The 14,018-nt window shown below is 50.8% G+C and overlaps 5 protein-coding genes across 5 annotated transcripts; all 5 read left to right on the top strand.

The window, feature by feature from the left end:
- Window positions 1-703: 703 nt before the first annotated feature.
- Window positions 704-1,537, top strand: LAESUDRAFT_316399 (uncharacterized protein). The gene is made up of 3 exons (XM_040901981.1): window positions 704-1,082; window positions 1,139-1,173; window positions 1,238-1,537. The coding sequence occupies exons 1-3, from the start codon at window positions 883-885 to the stop codon at window positions 1,450-1,452; spliced, it is 450 nt and encodes a 149-aa protein (XP_040761787.1). The 5' UTR covers window positions 704-882; the 3' UTR covers window positions 1,453-1,537.
- LAESUDRAFT_316494 (uncharacterized protein) lies at window positions 1,421-2,994 on the top strand. Its single transcript, XM_040901982.1, has 6 exons — window positions 1,421-2,009; window positions 2,071-2,146; window positions 2,195-2,292; window positions 2,354-2,486; window positions 2,554-2,820; window positions 2,900-2,994. The coding sequence occupies exons 1-5, from the start codon at window positions 1,623-1,625 to the stop codon at window positions 2,697-2,699; spliced, it is 840 nt and encodes a 279-aa protein (XP_040761786.1). The 5' UTR covers window positions 1,421-1,622; the 3' UTR covers window positions 2,700-2,820; window positions 2,900-2,994.
- LAESUDRAFT_786335 (MFS general substrate transporter) lies at window positions 2,851-4,597 on the top strand (the record flags this gene model as incomplete). Its single annotated transcript, XM_040913887.1, is given in 4 exon segments — window positions 2,851-3,080; window positions 3,317-3,500; window positions 3,556-3,681; window positions 3,694-4,597. The coding sequence occupies 4 exon segments, from the start codon at window positions 2,851-2,853 to the stop codon at window positions 4,216-4,218; spliced, it is 1,065 nt and encodes a 354-aa protein (XP_040761785.1). The 3' UTR covers window positions 4,219-4,597.
- A 105-nt stretch (window positions 4,598-4,702) lies between these two features.
- On the top strand, window positions 4,703-6,453 carry LAESUDRAFT_715788 (uncharacterized protein; the record flags this gene model as incomplete). The annotated part of the gene is made up of 9 exons (XM_040907189.1): window positions 4,703-4,796; window positions 4,911-5,156; window positions 5,260-5,296; window positions 5,378-5,463; window positions 5,520-5,522; window positions 5,639-5,672; window positions 5,775-5,929; window positions 5,960-6,093; window positions 6,205-6,453. 9 exons carry the CDS (start codon window positions 4,703-4,705, stop codon window positions 6,451-6,453), a joined length of 1,038 nt encoding a protein of 345 aa, XP_040761784.1.
- A 1,510-nt stretch (window positions 6,454-7,963) lies between these two features.
- On the top strand, window positions 7,964-10,068 carry LAESUDRAFT_761393 (Zinc/iron permease; the record flags this gene model as incomplete). The annotated part of the gene is made up of 10 exons (XM_040912906.1): window positions 7,964-7,994; window positions 8,054-8,252; window positions 8,307-8,341; window positions 8,406-9,071; window positions 9,147-9,265; window positions 9,327-9,402; window positions 9,464-9,550; window positions 9,644-9,745; window positions 9,806-9,992; window positions 10,053-10,068. 10 exons carry the CDS (start codon window positions 7,964-7,966, stop codon window positions 10,066-10,068), a joined length of 1,518 nt encoding a protein of 505 aa, XP_040761783.1.
- Window positions 10,069-14,018: the final 3,950 nt, after the last annotated feature.

The following is a 14,018-nucleotide window of genomic DNA, read 5'->3' as shown; positions in this document are numbered from 1 at the left end:
AAGGGAAAGGGGTGTGAGGTTCGCGAGGCTAAGTATATGTGGGTGGGCTATGCACAGCTCGCAAGCGCATGTTTGATGGGCAGGATCATATGTACTAGTAAATTGTATTAGACCGCTGAGCGCTGAAAGCGCTGAACGAGGACGCGGACGCTCGTCAAGATGCTCGCACTCTTTCCCTTCCAATCTGTGCAACATGGCGGTTTGTGTCTCATCTCGCGCACTGTTACGTGCGAGGATGGGACTTACGTTCGCACTTGTAGAAGGTGAATATCACCTGCGCAGAATTGAACGACGCACTCAGTGGCGCGCATTCTGTTCCTCGAGTTCCTCGAGCGAGGCAGTGGTCGGCGCCCAAGGAAGCATGGAAGTGCACGCACAGTTATCCTGTACTCATATCGCCCGAAGTATAGTTTCCTTCTGTCGTGAACGTGTTTACCACGCATTTGAGACACTGCCATTCTGCTTCTATTCAGCACCTCTTCGTGATATGGATGGCCGCTCGCGTCCTAGTCAAGGAAGATAATCGTCTGGACACTTGGCCATATACACCAACTAGTGCACTCGTACCGCCGCAGATTCTCGACCCATGCCGGCGGTTGCCCGCATTCAATGCTACATTCATCAAGCAGCGCCGCGCGCTGCCATTATCCTGCCCTGTCTTCAGCATGCTCGTCCCGACGTTCTCCGCTTCTTCCTCTTGTGTCACTATCTCTAAGGCTTTTCACACCTGCGGCGCCCTTCTACATCCCACGAGAGCTTCTTATGGTATCGACACAAACTTCTTCGAGTAGCGAGCGATGTTTCCACAAGGCATCATCTCGGCGCTAGGCGAGACTAAGGCCAACCACGCAATCTGAGGAGCGCATCTGTTCGGCATCTACGATGATCACCGCCGCCTCGTCGGTGCCCCCAGTCGAACGTTGTCGCACTGCGCATCCCGAGCGTCATCTTAGTCTTTGGAAAGCCTTCCATCATCCTGGCGACCGCATTTGTGCACCTCCTCCACTGGGACGCGTTCGAGGCATCGATGAGCCCGAGGTGCAGGAGAAATACGGCGCGTCAAAGTGGGCGGGAATGATCGTGTAAGTTATATTTGTCCTCCTGTGATCATGATGTACCGATACCATTCACTGCACAGGCTGAGCTGCCCACTCCTTATCTTTCTCATCGAATGTACATCCCCAACCTGCACCTTTCATCTCCATTTTCCTCGCTAACGTCGTTCCTATCAATGCAGATATCGCCAACTCGTACGTCTACCGCCTCCAGTCGTATTCCTCTGCGCGACCCTCGCCATGCTCTATGCCCTCGCTGTCTTCCGCATCCTCACCTACATCCTCTCCAGCCCAGATCCCTGAACCTTCGATTGGGACTCCGAACCTTATGAAGGGACGAGAAGATCACGAAGGCGGAGCGAGTCACCTTGCAGGTGACGCGAGCGCGAGAGGTTGACGGGGACGAGGATAGGGAGGTGGAGGTAGATGAGGTCACGCCCCTCGTTATGTCCTCCCGCAATCTTGCACTGTCCAACGCGAACGGCCGCCACGCCCGGTCGCGCACGCACACACATTCCCGCGTTCGACGCCCCCAGGCGTTGACCACCGAGCCGAATAGTCCGGGAGATGAGACCTTCAAGGGCGGGCACCATCGGCACGAACAGCGCGGGTCTCATGCGGCAGAGGGGCTGGTTTGGGCTCGGTGGGGACGACGCAGGTTCAGGATCAAGCTCCAGTGACTGCAGGGTTGCAACTGGAAATGGGAAGGGTAGGAAGGGCCACGCATCGTCCGGCGCGAGCGTTATGCGGGAGCATGAGCGTCAGCGTGCGCACGGGCATGGACTGGACCATGTGCATGCTCACGGGCACTTGCATATCGACATAGAATCGTGGGGCGGGGACCGGGGCATTCATGAGCATGAGAATGGGGGCGAAGAGGCTGACAGCGGGCATGGAGGCAAGGACGCGGCTCAGAGACAGGTCGGACGGCGGAGGCAGGTGGTCGGCGTCTTGGTGCGTCGTCCTTCTCATCCCGTCCGAAGCGCTCAAGTTGACGTCGCATTCGCGGCGGCAGATGCGCGAGATGGGCATCATGCTGCACTCGCTCGTCATCGGGTTCACACTCGCGATCACCTCGGGCCCCGAATCCAGTGCGTGCCCCGTTTACCGTCTTCTCTCCGACATGTCGAGCTGATCAGCCCTCGCTCAACGTCTCTGGTCACTGCGATCATGTTCCACCAGCTATTTGAAGGCCTGTCGTTCGGAATCCGGATCGCGACGCTACCCGCGGAGGATCGTAAGTGTGTCTCCTCGGCTTTATTCTGGGTCTCACTGATGATCTTTGTTTGGGCGGGCAGAGAAGCAACATGAGCAAACGCGCTGGCGAGAACGGGTTGCTCAAGCCTGTGCTCGCACTTATGTTCGCGGTGACGACGCCCGTTGGGATCGCCATTGGGCTGGCGGTGTTCGGGCCCGGCGAAAGCGAAGGAGGTGCGTGCCCATGTCTCGTTGTCTCCTTGGTCTCGATCTGATTCTTCATTCTACACTCCAATCAAAGTGATCCTGCTCATGAGCGTGATGTCCGCGCTTTCGGCGGGGATGCTCATATACGCGGCATGCATCGAGATGCTTGGGGAGACTTTGTGCTCGACCCACATTTGTTCTGCTCCATCGTCGGCCGGTGGGCTCTCGCGCTGCGGATGATTTTCATGATCTCCTTCGTGGTATGCGTCTGCTTTCAAGTGGCTGCGCGCTCTCGTGAAGTACCGCGTCAATCCTAGTCTCGGTTCCTCGGTGGTACCTCTGCGGCACTGTCCAATAGCGGGTGAGTAGCTATGATTGCCGATAGTCCACAATGATTCTCATCACTATCAGCGCGTTGGTGTCCGATATCTGGGATGCAGGAAACCGTGGAGAGGCTCTGGCTTTCTTCGCTCTCGCACCGCTCACAGGCCTCACTCTCGGACCGATCGTCTCTGGCTTCATGAGCGTTCAGGGGGTCTCCTGGCGATGGCTCTACTGGTTGCTGATGTTCTTTGCTGGTATCTGTCTGATTCTGATCTCGTCCACGCTGCCGGAAGCCTTGTTGTATGTCCTCATCACGTTCCTGAAGTACCGTCACTGATTTGTGACTGCGTAGGCCGATCCTCACACCGCAGGCATGAAAGCATTTGCGATCGTTCGTTTTTGACACTAAATTGTAATTAACTGCCTTTTTGGGACGTAAAGTTGCCTAATTAGGGCATAGTGTTGCATAGGTCACACTTTAGAACACGTTTTCAGAGCATTTGCAACAGGAATGAATGCCTTCATGCCTGCAGTGTCATGCATCTCATGGCGCGGAAGGCGGAGAGATCGCGCAAGGAGACGGGGAATGATCGGTACTGGGCTGCGATGGCGAAGCAGAAGTCGTCGATCGGGCAGCACCTCAAACACGTTCTCGCAAGGCCGTTCATCGCTCTTTTCCGAGAACCTATGTTGATGGCCACCACCTTGTGCATGAGCGTAAGTGCTTGTTTCCTTCCATCCTCTGTTGCGTGGCGGCTCACGTCGCGCGCAGTTCGTGTACGGTTGCATGGACCTCTTGTTCGAGGCCTATTCCGTCGTCTTTTTGGAGGGGCACAACCTCAGCATGGGCCTCTTCGGTCTGACGTTCCTGCCAATCTTCCTGGGCGGCTGCACAGACGTGTTCACGTAGTACCCGCTCATCTTCAACACGCGGTACGTGCGCTCGCAGAAAAAGCACGCACCGCACCCCGTGCTGCCCGAGAAACGGCTCGAGGTCGCGATGTTTGCCGCACGGATGTTCATGGCCTCGTTCTTCTGGTTCGGCTGGACGTCGTACCCGAGCATCTCGCTCTGGGCGGCGCTCATCGCGGGCTATCCGCTCGGATGGAGCATCGTCTGGATTTTTCTTGCGTTGTTCAACTACGTGGCCGACGCGTACCTCTTCGTCGCAGCGTCCGCGCTCGCTTCGCTTACCGTCGTGCGGTCGTGCTTCGGCGCCGGCTTCCCGATGTTCGCTACGCAGATGTTTGAGCGGCTCAACTCGCGCTGGGCGTCGACTCTTCTTGGATTCATCGCGCTGCTCATGGCGCCCATCCCGTTCGTGCTGTTCAAGTATGGGCCTATTATCAGGAAGAAGTCAAAGTACGCGCCGACGAAGCCGATGCCAGTGCCCGTCAAGGAGATGACACAGGCGGACCCCGCCAACCACGCGTGAATGGCTCTGTCTGTCCCCTCATCTATCATTCATCACTCTCCGGTCGGGCTGTCGCACGCCACACTCTTCGTCACCCTTTTCCGCCGGTTTCCCCATCACTACCACTACAACGCATATGCATCATTTCTGGCCACGAACTCACGATATCGTTTTCCTTGCATCTGCATTTCTTTAACACATTCTGCGACCCCTGCTATTGTTTCCCCAGGCTGCGGTCGCACCGCTCGGTGCTGGGTTGTCTTTTCTTTTTGGATAGGCGGGCGCCTACGATGACGCTACGATCGCTACACTCATCACGATTCGCACTAACATGTCATCTATATCTGGAGGTTGGAGGTTGGACGTTATAACAGCATATAATAGACGTCATTTGCGTTGATTGGCACTAGACATGTACTCGCGGTGAACCTTCGGAGCCTTGGGTGGCCATTTCTTCTGGACGTGTCACGTGAGGGACACGTCAAGGTCCTGAATTTCATAAAGCATGTCCATCATTGTCCAGAGAGGTTCGGCGAGACTAATCCAAGGCACATACAGCCAGCAGAACAGCAGACATGCTCAGTCACGCGCTGGAGTATGTATGCGCGTTCTGACGCGTCTGGTCACACATGCGTCACTTCTGGCATTCTCTCCACCATACGGTATAGCCGGATTCATTTTTGACTGTCCATTTCTACTCCAATGCCGCACAGATGATCCTGCTACGCCGTCTCTGTATAGGACGTCTGTCGGCCGTGCTGCTCCGTCAGAGGCATGTAGATCGAAAGGGAACGGGGAAGAGATGCGAGCGGCATATGATGAGATAGTGATGGCAGTGGGATATGAATTTTGCCGCGCCATAGATGTCGAGCTGCATGTAGATGTATTTACGGGGGAAGGACGGGAGGCGAGAAGAGACGTAGTACCAGTGCACCTGGTGTTATGTGGCTACTTAGCAGGTGCACTCCCAACCTGGTGTTATGTTCCAAATAACAGAATGTATATTTGGCTATTTCCACGATGGTGAAGTTGAATTCTTACGTAAGGTCTTAAGCTGGATAGGGGTCAATTATGTAATCGCTACTGTGGATAGGGACTGGTTTGTGTGGTCCGAGCATTCGTGCTCTCCTCTGCATTGCCATACACCTATAGTGACACACCCTTAACTATTTGCGTTTAGTTCGCTGCTCATTCCGATGTCTGAATCACCTCGCACAGATCCCATCCGTTTATTCATGTTCAAGGTTGCGGTGTGGATTTCAGTTGGTGAGTATCAGTACATTGTTCAACGCATTCGTCTGCCCCTGACCTTTCATTGACAGAATGTATGTTTGCTGTGGCATGTCTCATTTCGATGGCAATTTTACCCTGTGCGATCGCAGTGGATTTCATTACAGGACTCGTGCGATCATGATGTTTCTATCCCCTTTGATTTGACCAGATGAACTAGTTACCAGATTGGAACAAAAGCGCAGGTGCGACCCTGTTTGAAGCTGTTCTGAACTGATTCTTTATTATCCTGCGGTGCATGTCCTGAAAGGTTCGAGTACTGTGGATGTTTGCTGTACTTGTTATAGCGTCGTTCATAAAAAGAAAGCAATATCGAAGGAAGCCCTAGCAAATGGACTCTGGATCGGTGACATTCCGGAGGGTTTGCAGCGCCTTACTTTTGTTGAATGCATGTTGGTTGCCACAGTCCGACACAATGCTTTTATTGTAAAGGTCTCAAAGGGTCAGTGAAAAATGATCGCGAACGTGATAGGATTTTCCCAGCCTATCCACAAAGTGTATGATGTTCTTCCTGCTCCTCGAAAAGATATGGATGACATCCTTGCCATTCTTTTTACAGGAGCATGCAAATCGGTTGCTGCTGATTTCAAACGCACTTCATTGATGGTGTGTTATCATGCAGTGTTAGATGCTCTTAAATGGCTTAAAACTAACCGCTATGACTACACAGACATTGATATCTCTTTGTCAAACCTATTGCAATATTCTAAAAATCAGCCACCTATTGTCATCCTTCATTGTGTTTCTGACGGTGCAACCCCTGCTGAGGCCATGGCAGTTTACGAAGTAGATGATGAACGAGGTTCAGCATCTGAACCATGTCCTTTTGTCATGCATGGGTTATTGTTCTATGAAAACTATATCATATTATATGCGACTGCTATAGCGTTGTGTGACTTCTCCAGTGGGGAGGAGTTCTTGGCATTGGACATAGCGTCCAGCCAGAGAGTATTTATCACAACCTGAGATTGTGGAAGAATATGTGTGGAAGCTGTAGTTTCGCAATACCTTTCATTCATGCTATCTGCCTTTGTAATACCAAGCTCGCTTTATTGAATCATGTCTTCGTCCATCGTATTGGCCCCTCGCTACTTCTGTTATTTGGAACCGACATGGCCACGCCAACTCCACCCAAGTGGCTACTTAGCAGGTGCACTCCCAAGCCTTAGCAGAGATCATGTGATTGCTTACCAGCCTTGAAATAACTGCATGAGTTCTGGGCAGCGGTCGTCCAGATCGTGCTCTTGCTGGCATGTGGATGTTTTTTTGGATGTGCTACTACTGATTGCTTCAATGGCTTCATGCATGTATGCATCACAACTTGGGCTATTCGGAGCATGATGTCTCTTGAAGGTGCTTGTCGCTGTCAGTCTCATGCACATGAGGACCCTCTGCCCATTGAATGTGCTGATCCTTTTTCCCCCGACCCTGCACTCAGTCCGCCCGCATGCTTGAGTTCACTGGCCCAGCACTCTTCTCTCTCACTGACGGTCTCATGCAGCCTGCGTATCGCCTATTACTTGCAGCATCTGGACCTCATCGAACTCCGAGTATACTCATTCTGATAGTCTTCTAGTTGTTGAATGCCTTGGCTCAGCACCTAGATTGTTGAATGCATCCAATCAGTTTGCGCTGACTGTTCGGATGCACTCCCTTGGTTGCTTCACTACTTCCTCTGTGCACAACGTGTCAGTCGTTCTCTCGGTCGATGACACACATAGAACGAGCTTCTCACTGTTTGATGTACTTGATTTCCTTTCCAAGGTATATGGCCTGCTTGTCGCCCGTCTGAAGGATGAACCCGGGATTTATCAAACTCAGAGAATACTTATCCTGGCTGTCATCGATCTGTCAAACGTCTCTGCCATGCATCAACAAGCTATTGGAATTACCCACGAGAATCTCACTGGACATTCATTAGGATATTCAGGAGAAGAAGAGGCGACCAGTATGGATATGCTCAGCGCTGCTGGCCACAACTCCGGCAATTAGGCTGTTACAGTCGATCCGATTGGTCCCCGAAATATCCCTCCAGTTATGTAAGCAAATCTGTCCTAGGTAACCGGTGTGGTCCTCACTGTCCCCATCCTCCCTCTTCAACATCTATTCCAAGTCGCCTCCCCATCACCTCCCTTCACCGCTCGTCTCTCAAACACTTGAGGCTAATCGGACCTGTAGGAAAAACATACCGTGCGACACTGGTATGTGTCAATACCTTTTGTGAGTATCACGCTCTCAGCTGACCGTATTTATTACAGGGCCGACTTTGGACCGTATCTGCCCCGCAGCCATCTCACATTCCATGACATTAATTTATACATCCCGTCCTCATGCCTATGGCTGGCCTCTCCAAAGGTTAGGGAGAAAAACTGCCTTCGACGGCTCGAGCAACCATCCAACTCAGTCACTCAGCGCATGGACGGTGTCAGACGAAGCGACCTCGACAGTGCAATGGGTGCACACACGTGTGTGGCTCATGTTTGCTGTCTTTCTTGTCTCTCTTTTCGGTGCGTGTAGTCTTCATTCAGTTTTTTTGCGCAGAGTTGTTGATTAGACTTCCTGGCAGCATCATGCTTTCCTGTTCTCTCACGCCGCATCCCCGGCATCTGCATCCCGGGCGTCGTCTTCTTCGTTGGAAAGCACTTTGGCACAGGCATCATTCTGGTGACTGCCTTTGTGCACCTCCTTCAGGACGTGTTCGAGGCCTTGATGAACCCCGAAGTGCAGGAGAGGTATGGCATGTCAAAGTGGGTGGGGATGATCGTGTAAGTTTTATCTGTCTTTCTGTTCATGATGCATCGATACGATTCTCTGCACAGGCTGAGCTCCCTACTCCTTATCTTTCTCGTCGAATGTACATTCCCAACCTGCTCCTTCTGCCTTCGTTCTCCTCGTTAACATCTTGCCTATTATTGCAGATATCACTACCTCGTACGTTGACCGCCTCCAGTCGTATGCCTCCGCGCCTCCTTCGCCGTGCTCTATGCCCTCACTCTCTCCCGCATCCTCACCTACCATCTCTCCAACCCAGCTCCCTGAGTGTTTGAATGGGACGCCGAACGATCGGCAGGGACAAAAAGAAGACGAAGAGGACGAGGAAGGCGGAGCGAGCCACCTTTTCGGTGTACCTCTCGCGCTCGCGTCACCCGAGTCTGAGCAAGAGGTGGATGAGGATGAGGATAGGGAGGCAGAGGTAGATGAGGCCATGCCTCTCATTGTGTCCTCCCAAAATCCTGCACCACCCGTCAAGTACGGCACCAACGCAAACGGCCACCCACGCCCGGTCGGGTACGCACATACATTCCCACATTCGACGCATCCCCCGCATCCCCCGGCAATGACCATCGAGCTGAATCGTCCAGGAGATGAGATTTTCATGGGTGGGCACCATCGGCACGAACAGTGCAGGTCTCATGCGGAGTACCATGCGTGTGCCAAGGGAGGATGGAGAGGCTGGTTAGGGCTCGGTGGGGACGACGCAGGTTTAGAGTCAGGGTCCAGTGACTGTAGGGTGGCAAATGGAAATGGAAAGAGTAGAGAGAGCTGCACGTCGTCTGGTGCGAGTGCTATGCGGGAGCATGAGTGTCGGCATGCGCACGGGCATGGCACGAAGCATGTGCATGCTCATGGGCATTTGCATATGGACATGGAATCATGAGGCGGGGACTGGGGCATGCATGAGCATGAAGATGGAGGAGCGGAGGCTGAGAGTGGGAATGGGGACAAGGACGCAGCTCAAGGGCAGATCAGACGGCAGAGGCAGGTGGTTGGCATTTTGGTGCATCGTCCTTCTCATCTCGTCCGGAGTGCTCAGGTTGATGGCGAGTTTGCAGAGGTAGATGCTCAAGATGGGCATCATGCTGCACTTGCTCGTCATCGGGCTCACGCTCGCGATTACCTCAGGCCCCGAATTCAGTGCATATCAGTTTACCGTCTTCTCCTCGATATATCGAGCTGATCACCCACCCCCGATTAGCGTCTCTGGTGACAGCGATCATGTTTCACCAGCTGTTTGAGGGCCTCTCGCTCGAAATCTGGATCGCGACGCTACCCGCAGGGGATGGTACGTGTTTCTATCTTCGGCTTTCTTCTGGGTCTCACTGATTGTCTTTGTTCGGGTGGGCAGAGAAGCAACACGAGTGAGCGCGCTGGCTAGAACGGGTGCTCAAGCCTGCGTTGGCACTGATGTTCACGGTCACGACACCCGTGGGGATCGCCATCGGGCTGGCGGTGTTCGGGCCTGGCGAAAGCGAAGGAGGTGCGTGTTCCTGTCTTGTTATCTTCTTGGTCTCGGTCTGATTCTGTGTTTGACCTCCAGTAAAAGTAGTACTGCTCACGGGCGTGATGTCCACGCTTTCGGCGGGAATGCTCATATATGCGGCGTGCATTGAGATGCTCGTGGGTGATTTTGTGCTCGACCCACATCTGTGGCACTCTAGTGTCAGCCGGCAGGCTCTCACGCTGTGTGCACTGCTGGCGGGTGTGGCTGCGATGGGGGTGGTTGGGTGAGTGAATGTGTTTGCTCTAGTACAGGAGGATCAGTGCTGATGCGGATGACGTGGTAGAATCGTTGGAGAGTAGTTCTTGGTTGCGGTGGCGCGTGCTGTGTGTGAGTGTTCAATCTCCATCTTTCGTGTATGCTTTGTACTGAATGCATGTGCGATCACAGATGGGAGCTCGTAGCGGTTGCGCGGGCATAATGATACCTTACGAATGCGCTTACTGCGTAACGAAGTTGGATGTGTGCATGATCAGGGTTTTGTATTTTTGGACAGGTTATCGCAATGCTATCGGTGTTCTCGTTGTTGTGCATTCATAATCATTTCATCGATGAACAGTACGTCGTTGGCAAGGACGTTTGTGGTGATTGATAGTCAGGTAAGGTCTACATTAAGTTACTCATTCCTGAATGTTAATCAGAGGCTCTGATAGCAGAACCAGCAGCCTCTGCCACTATACTGTTCAATGCGAGTAGCGAGCAATCCGACTGGAAGCGACGACTTTTCGCTTGCGCGTTATCTGCGTTTGAGGAATCCGTGTCAACCATAGGGGTGAGCAGATAGACCTCGTCCGATGTATCAGGATCAGTGAATGCGACCACTAGTTGCTTGTGCGTCTCTGGCATGACAGAGGCAGCGTCAATCATCGTGTTTGGAGTCGTCACTTTCGTATTCTCAGAACCTCGGCGAAGTAGGTTCTGCCACCACGGTGATCGAGCTATATCGTGAATGCTTTACTTACACTTGTACTTTCCAGGCACCGCGATGGGCTCCATCACTACATCTGGGTGCTCGTGAGCCTTTATACTATATTTCATGTAGCTCATCTGATAGCACAATCATTACGCGCTACCTCGCATAGTTCTACAAGACCATTTATGTTATGAATGCCTAGTCTAATGACACATCGTCTGTTTACATCTACGACGCAGTCATCAAGTTATGGTCTATGCAGTCAATCATCACCAGCTCCTTCAGCCCATTTGACTTCACCGCCATCCTGAACCACGACACCAACATGTTCTACATGCTGTTGGGCGACTCATCATACTACCTGGTCATGGGTGACTTAAGGATGACAAGTTTGAGTGCACTCTCTTGGATGAATGTCCTTACAGATCGAGCTTTTCGAACTCGGTAATGGCACTCGCCCACAATCACATTGACTTACTAGACTTGCCTGGTGTCAGGCCTGCGAAGCAAAGACTTTTGTTATTCACTGTGAGCCCTTCTTCCGTATATACATCACCCTGTACTCGTCTCATTGTAGACCCATATTTTCAACCCACTGTGCAGGCATACCCACTCTCGAATGGCAGCACCAGTTTTCCTGCGATGCATGGCAAGACAGAGACTTGTTCCAGTCTGAGGGTGTGCAGCAGGAGTTCGCATTCATTTCAGATGACAGCTTGGAAACATAAGTGGTCAACGTTGAGGTGAACACGATGACAGCATATCGATCAAACGAAAAAGCACTCCGATGCAACGTACACTGTAAGTATCGCGATACTCATGCAGCTTGACAGCTAGGGGAATGTAACGTTCTTCCAGTACATAGAGGGTGATGCTTCTGTTAACGCAGTGGCTTTGTGGAGGATAGTGAAGACGCTGTCATTGCTGACACCAGCTTGCTTATCAACGTCGAGTACTGTGACCATTAGCGGAGCACATAGTAGCAGCATTGGTATGACAGTGTTCACCAGTGTTTTCACCTCCACATCAATGGGATCTGCATCTTCCGGTAGCAGCAGTAGGGTCTAGATTATCGATGCTGTTTTTAATTCATCTTCGTGGCATTTTATACTTACATTTTTTGTCTACATCACTCTTGATGTTATATTCCTTGTCATCCACACTATGCACACTGTGGCTTTTGATAACACTTACATATTTGTACAGCAAATGACAAAATTACACGCTGGCATTAGAAAACAACCACCACATTAAATAGCAATGTTCACAGACCAAGGTGTATGAAAGGGAGCCATTTATAAAATAACATGTTAGGATCCTGTTGCAACCGCTCTACTGCATAATGCAATGCCCTTGCAGCCTGCCTATGATCTGGTGGGCTATCATTAGTGAACAACTGAGAATAAACATCTTCTGCAACCTGTGGGGCAACATCATCCAGAATTGACCACATTGTTGCAATCACCCCACTATAGCCAATAAACAGCATTCCTGCAGCAAGATGGACAGCTTCATCTGCAAGTTTCTTGTCACCAGTTGCTGTCTGACAGGCTGACAAAAAGGCCAATCCTCCTTGTGGATGTGTCACTCTGACAATGTCAGATAGCTTCAAGCGTTGATTATTTGCAAGTTGCAGTCCACTATTAACTGGATTTTGGAGGTCTTGAATTCCATGACATGCAAAATGAGCCCAGCTACACTTTTGTAGCTTGTCCAGTACATCATCTTTGCTTCCGTCAGACTCCACAAGCAAGACTTGCATAGAGCTCAGCCTGTTAAGCCTATCCTTTATCTTAGAGATTTCCTTTTGTGTACCTGGAAGCTGAAAGAATTGACCATCTGAGCTTGGCTGAGCCACAGCCAGTAGATGAATATTCTGTGGAATATCGTCTTCAGATGGTAAGATAAGTGCACTTAAAGTGGGAGTATATGATGATATGGCAAATTCTGAGAGCTTGACATTTGATTCAGCTGTTCCATATATGCCTGCAGCATGAATGGGAAGAAATGCCAGAGGGCCTGTGGGACACCAAAAAATTCGACTTAGATTAGAGCATGTTGGAGTTTTTTTCTAATTCAATCATCAGTGTCAAATAATGAAAGGAGTGAAATAGAGGCATACTTGATAATCAAGTCTATCCAAGACTGGTTTGACAATTTTGGACCATAGCTCAGAAAGTACACTTTCAAATGAAGAGTATGCTCCATCACCAGAAAATTCCATTTTTGCTGCCCTGTCATCTCTGTCAATGGTAGTAAAGATGGTGTGGCAAGGCTGATGAAGAGTTTCACTGGGCATTGTGCTTAGAGTGATGTCATCTTCATCAATAACACTTGAGATGATGCGGTCTTTATTTCTGAGCAATGAATTCAGTGATAGTTCAAGATTTTGTGCAATTTGATAGGTGAGACCATTAAGAGGAAGGTGGATCACATCTTTTGAGCCAGGCACAATCATTAATGCATCACAATGAAACTGACTGCAGTTTAGAATGATCACTGGCCCTGAATGTGCACACTTCAAAAGCTGAGCCAGCTTTTTTGGCATCAAAAATTGTTCAAACTCTGGTATGGATCGAATTTCAGCCAGCAAAAGTTCCCATTTTTGTGCAAGTGCATGGTGCTGTTGAGCCTCTTTCTCTAAAGTCTCTTGTATGGCTTCCTTTATGTCAAGTCTATAGCTTGCTTGTTCTAGCTGCTTTGAGATCTGAGAAACTTTACTTGCAAGTGTTGGATGCTTAGCCTGCAGATCATCAAAGGGAGTATGAAGCTGCAATTGCTGTTCCCAAACAATTGAACGCCCTTGCTCAAGCCATTCAACAGCAGTATCATATTTTCCATATTGGATGGCTGCTGCAGCAGCATCTCTAGCAAAACTTGCTGCCTGAGTAAGTGCACTATAGCGATCTGGAAAAGACAATCCAAGCCATGCCAAGTTTGGAAGCAAAGTCAATGTGACATTATAGGCCTGAAGAAGAGATGGATCTTGCAATGCATAAGCACATTTAATCCAGTTTTGACCAGCATGGAACCTGACAGAAAAGGGGCCAGAGGATGACTTAGCAGCTAATGAATATTGAACCATTGCTATTTCCAGTGCAGAGTGATCATCAAGATGTCTGAAGCGGCTCAAGAAGGAGTTTCCAAGGTTGTTGAGCCGGCCAGGCTTGTTGGCATGATCATCTGGTGTCAGCTGCAGTGCTCTTTGCTGCACAGCAATGGCCTGGTCAACATTTGCAAGGTTACCAAGATGTTCGAAGCGGCTCAGGAAGGAGTTTCCAAGGTTGCTGAGCTGGCCAGGCTTGTCTGCATGATCATCTGGTGTCAGCTGCACTGCTT

Source organism: Laetiporus sulphureus (genome assembly GCF_001632365.1).
Source record: "Laetiporus sulphureus 93-53 unplaced genomic scaffold LAESUscaffold_35, whole genome shotgun sequence".
Classification (NCBI taxonomy): Eukaryota; Fungi; Basidiomycota; class Agaricomycetes; order Polyporales; family Laetiporaceae; genus Laetiporus; species Laetiporus sulphureus.
This window is presented reverse-complemented; position numbering and strand designations above follow the sequence as displayed.

Excerpts from the sequence above, each read along its gene's own strand:
- LAESUDRAFT_316494 (XM_040901982.1), top strand. The coding sequence starts at position 1,623 with ATGAGACCTTCAAGGGCGGGCACCATCGGCACGAACAGCGCGGGTCTC. Across the intron at positions 2,010-2,070 it reads GGCAGGTGGTCGGCGTCTTG|ATGCGCGAGATGGGCATCAT; the intron begins GTGCGTCGTCCT and ends TCGCGGCGGCAG. Across the intron at positions 2,147-2,194 it reads CACCTCGGGCCCCGAATCCA|CCCTCGCTCAACGTCTCTGG; the intron begins GTGCGTGCCCCG and ends CGAGCTGATCAG.
- LAESUDRAFT_316399 (XM_040901981.1), top strand. The coding sequence starts at position 883 with ATGATCACCGCCGCCTCGTCGGTGCCCCCAGTCGAACGTTGTCGCACT. Across the intron at positions 1,083-1,138 it reads AAGTGGGCGGGAATGATCGT|GCTGAGCTGCCCACTCCTTA; the intron begins GTAAGTTATATT and ends TTCACTGCACAG. Across the intron at positions 1,174-1,237 it reads CCTTATCTTTCTCATCGAAT|ATATCGCCAACTCGTACGTC; the intron begins GTACATCCCCAA and ends CTATCAATGCAG.